The sequence below is a fragment of the Ipomoea triloba genome, chromosome 3, assembly GCF_003576645.1.
Source record: "Ipomoea triloba cultivar NCNSP0323 chromosome 3, ASM357664v1".
NCBI lineage: Eukaryota > Viridiplantae > Streptophyta > Magnoliopsida > Solanales > Convolvulaceae > Ipomoea > Ipomoea triloba.
In genome coordinates, this window is record NC_044918.1 from 7368145 (window position 1) to 7373104 (window position 4960).

The 4960-nt window shown below is 47.4% G+C and overlaps 1 protein-coding gene across 2 annotated transcripts in view; it reads left to right on the forward strand.

Annotated features, from left to right (window-relative positions):
- Window positions 1-1000: 1000 nt before the first annotated feature.
- The window catches only part of LOC116012542 (subtilisin-like protease SBT1.7), a 4691-nt gene continuing 731 nt past the window's right edge, over window positions 1001-4960 (forward strand). The window contains exon 1 of one of the 2 annotated variants that reach the window (XM_031252104.1): window positions 1001-3482. In XM_031252104.1, coding sequence (XP_031107964.1) covers window positions 1335-3482 — 2148 coding nt within the window. In that variant the 5' untranslated portion in view covers window positions 1001-1334. Of the gene's footprint in view, window positions 3832-4960 lie in introns of those variants that run through there. The other variant, XM_031252103.1, reaches the window with a different exon arrangement.

Consider the following 4960-nt stretch of genomic DNA (forward strand, 5'->3'; position numbering starts at 1 on the left):
AACAGTTACCACTCAGCCACGCCTATAATGACCCGTGAACTACCATTTGTCATCTTCAAGATTTTTCTATATATATTTTTTATAACTCAAGATTCCGACTTTATGACCTATATTCTGGACTCTATGAATACACTTCCAAGTCTAACCTGTCAATCTAGACTTAACACTAAATTTATATATACACTCCTGCACATAAAGAGTTTTTTGTAGGGATCAAACGCATACTCATATCACCGCTAAAAACAAGTCTTAAATAAAATTTATCAGTGAAGATTGATATTTTTTTGCTTTTGTTTCAACCAAAATAATCATGCACTGTATGAGTGCTTTTCTTTACCTAGGGAAGAAGAATTTGACTAACTCGGAATTTTGTACAACACTTTCTTTCGTGCAGTGCTAAAGTTTTAAAAAAGGACACAAGACAGTGAAAAAGTGGCTTAGAGAAAGCTGAATACATGTGAACAAAGACCATTCATTGTATATATACTAGGCTAAGTTATCACAATATTTGAATAAAAGTATACATGAAAATTCAGTTACCATCAAATTAGTAGTAACTTATTAAATAAGTAAAATTACGATTACACTTTTCATTGATTTAGAGAGTTTGAATAAGGTGCTTTTTCTTTAATTTAGTTGTATTATCATTGAGTTGAAATGTGAGAATATATATAGTATTACTGAAACAGGGGAGTAAGTGCTTTTTTTTTAATTTAGTTGTGCTACCATTGAGTTGAAAGGTGAGAATATGTATAGTATTACTGAAACATGATAGTAAGAAGGGATTAGTTGGGTAAAGCCAAACTCTTAAATAGGTAGAGAAAGACCCATAATAACGGGTGGATTTAAACTAAGAAAATTACTTAAACAGGGTGAAAGGTGAAAGATTGGTATGGGAATTGAACTATAAGGGTGTGACAGTAATATTGTCCAACCACGTAGGTGCACCTTCTTTAACTTCCACGAATTTAATATATGTATCTCTTAGGTTATTTTATATGTTGTCTTTCATAATTGTCATTTTCCATTGGTTTTATACATGATTTAGAGTCCAAGATCGAGTAAACATCACTCCATTCATTTTCTGAAAGGATGGATCTTTTGTTGTTGCAAATCAATCATCAATCATTTTTTCCAATTTCTACACACAAACCACTGAAACCAGCCGACAAATAGCCACCGCCCATCCCACTGTCACTCCAAATTCATACACTCTGCAGAAAGATAGAGAGAGGGGCTAAGATTTCAGCATTTCACATTGAAGAAAGCTTTCCCTTTTCGCGTCTATATAACCCCGTTTCTCTCTCTGTTTTCTCCTCCATTGCCCTTTTTGGATGGTGAAGGGGAAGATGGGACACTGTAAAACGTTGTTTGTGTGTGTAGTGATGACTTCTGTGCTCCTGGAACTGTGTTACGGTTCCGGGGCGAAACAGACGTATATTGTTCACATGGCGAAATCGGAGATGCCGGCCGGGTTTGAGGATCATAGTCACTGGTACGATGCGTCGCTTAAATCTGTTTCTGAGTCGGCGGAGATGATCTATGTGTATAGAAATGCTGTTCATGGATTCTCCGCCAGGCTTACGGCGGAGGAAGCGGAGTCCCTGGGAAATCAGCCCGGGATTCTGTCGGTGCTGCCGGAGATGAAGTATGAGCTTCATACTACGCGGACGCCGTCGTTTTTGGGGCTGGACAAGAACGCCGAGTTTTTCCCCGAGTCTGACGTGGCGACTGACGTCATCGTGGGGGTGTTGGATACCGGGGTTTGGCCGGAGAGCAAGAGCTTCGACGACAATGGTCTTGGCCCGGTCCCGAGTTCGTGGAAAGGGGTTTGCCAGACCGGAAAGAATTTCAAGGCGTCGGACTGTAACAGAAAGCTAATCGGCGCCAGGTATTTCTGTTCGGGTTACGAAGCCACTCTGGGCCCAATCGACGAGTCTAAAGAGTCCAAATCGCCGCGAGACGATGATGGTCATGGGACCCACACGGCGTCCACCGCTGCTGGCTCTGTCGTCGCCGGTGCTAACCTTCTGGGTTACGCGCCCGGATCTGCCCGTGGGATGGCCACGCGCGCTAGATTGGCGGTCTATAAAGTGTGCTGGATGGGCGGGTGTTTCAGCACCGACATTTTGGCGGCCATGGATAAGGCCATTGAAGACAACGTCAATGTCCTTTCGTTGTCCCTCGGCGGAGGAACCTCGGACTACTACAGAGACAGCATTGCCACGGGAGCTTTCGCCGCCATGGAGAAGGGAATTCTGGTCTCGTGCTCGGCCGGCAACGCCGGTCCTAATCAATACAGTGTGTCTAACTTGGCGCCCTGGATTACCACCGTCGGTGCCGGAACTCTGGATCGTGATTTTCCGGCGTTCGTTAGCCTCGGCAACGGGAAGAATTTTTCCGGCGTTTCTCTATTTAAAGGCGAGGCGTTACCTAACAAAATGCTTCCTTTTGTCTATGCCGGCAATGCTAGCAATGCTACAAATGGAAATCTCTGTTTGATGGGGACTTTGGATCCTGAGAAGGTGAAGGGCAAACTTGTACTTTGCGAACGGGGAATAAATGCTAGGGTTCAGAAGGGTTCGGAGGTAAAAGCCGCCGGTGGAGCCGGAATGGTGTTGACGAACACCGCCACGAATGGGGAGGAGCTGGTGGCGGATGCCCATCTGCTTCCGGCCACCGCCGTGGGTAAAAAAACCGGGGACGAGCTTAAGACTTACTTGTTCTCGGATTCTAATCCAACGGCCACGATTCTATTCGAGGGAACTAAGGTGGGGATTGAACCGTCGCCGGTGGTTGCGGCGTTCAGTTCCCGGGGCCCGAACTCAATCACCCCGGAAATACTCAAACCGGATATCATCGCACCCGGAGTGAACATTATAGCCGGTTGGACCGGCGCCGTGGGTCCTACCGGGTTATCCGATGACCCGAGACGGGTAGCGTTCAACATCATATCTGGCACGTCAATGTCGTGTCCCCACGTGAGCGGCTTAGCCGCGCTGCTGAAAGGCGCCCACCCAGACTGGAGCCCAGCCGCCATCCGCTCAGCTCTCATGACCACCGCATACACGGCCTACAAAAGCGGCGGCGGCGCGCTGGTCGACGTAGCCACGGGAAAGCCATCCAACCCGTTCGACCACGGGTCGGGCCACGTCGACCCGGTCTCGGCTCTCACCCCGGGACTGGTTTACGACATGAACGTGGTAGATTACCTGAACTTCCTGTGTGCCTTGGGCTACACTCCATCGCAAATCAACACTCTAGCGAGAAGGAATTTCACCTGCGATTCCACCAAGAAATTCAGCGTTACAGACCTCAATTACCCTTCATTCGCCGTTTCATTCGCGTCGCAAATGGGCGGCGCCGGCGGTGGCGGCGGTTCGAGTTCTTCAGTTAAGTACACAAGAACCCTCACCAACGTGGGAGAAGCCGGAACATACAAAGTCTCCGTTAACGTACCAAACAGTTCCGTTAAAATCTTGGTTGAACCTCAGACGCTGAGTTTCAGCCAGGCAAACGAGAAGAAATCGTACACCGTGACGTTCAGTGCTCCGGCAATGGCGGCGGACACAAACGTTTTCGGGAGAATCGAGTGGTCTGATGGGAAGCATACAGTGGGAAGTCCGGTGGCCATTTCTTGGTCGTAGAATATAGGGATTAATGTATACTTTTCTTAATTATTATTTAATAAATTTCCTCCGTCCCTGCTCTGCTGTATTTGTTACTCATTCAAAGGAGTGAGTTCTGTAAGCTTGTAACCTTAACGTTGTAATTTATCGAATTCTGCGCTGTTTCTGTTTGTTTCTACCAAATTTGAGTGTTTTCTTTGCACTTTTGTATAGTATTGTCCCCATCAGAATTGCAATTTGGTTGAAGCTATACAAAAGTTCCTTAACCGAGCTTAGATATGCCGTGAAACACAGGGATAGTCATGTAATTTCACATGGTTCTCGCCGGTAAAACTTTGTAGTTATATTATATTCACCGCAAGCTGCCCGCCTGCTAGCTTTCTCAGCTCCCGGCCTACATCCATATATAAAATGCTTCAAATGCTCAGCCCATCACTCCATCAGATTCATACACACCTCAATATCATCATCATTTCCATCTCTTAACCATCGCGATTTCGACGACAAAAAACATCGACAGTAGCGCCGTCGTCGTCGAAGGGGACACGGCGGCGGCGGCAGTTGTGCCGCCGTCTAGAAGAGTGAGCCGTTTCCTGGCGGAGGAGAAGAATCAGAGAGCGGCGGATCACTGCAAGAACGGGGAACCGGCAGGGGAGCTGTGAACAACAGTAAAAATTCAATGTTCTATTACACCAACAGTAAAATAATGTCCCCTACACTACCAAAATTGTAATCAACAGCATCTAGTTCCACAGAGATCCAGCCGAATGACTAATAAACGATAAATGCAAAATAACTCGACCAACAAAGGAGACAAAAGAATGACATGGATAGGGAAACCTACCCTATTCCAGGCGGAGCCAAGATGGGTGGGGGTTTGATTGTTAGGTTGGTCCCCTGGGTTGAAAGTTTTCGGATTTTCTGGGGGGCGAATTGGGATTTTGGAAGGATTGGAGTGATTACGAGGGATATCAATCGGCGCGTCGGCGAGAAAGGCCGGGTCCGATCCAAGTCCGGAATCTGCATTAGGGTCCGTTAGCGGTTGGGACTCGGAATCGGGTAGGGTTTGGGTCTGAGTCCAGGTCTGCTCACCCATAGAGAGAGAGGGAAACACAAAAATCCTAAGATTTCAGTTAAATGGTGGCGGTGAAAGGCAACGGACGGCGGCGGAGGAGGGAGTATTAGTAGGCGTCAGTGGATGCCCGGAGTTAGTTTGGCGTAACCGGCAGGGGAGCTGCGTCTGGGGTCTTCTCCCTAACCCAGTAGGTATACGACGGCACAGTCTCCTCCTTAGGCTTCCCCTCGGCGGCGGCGGCGGCGGCAGCTGCACC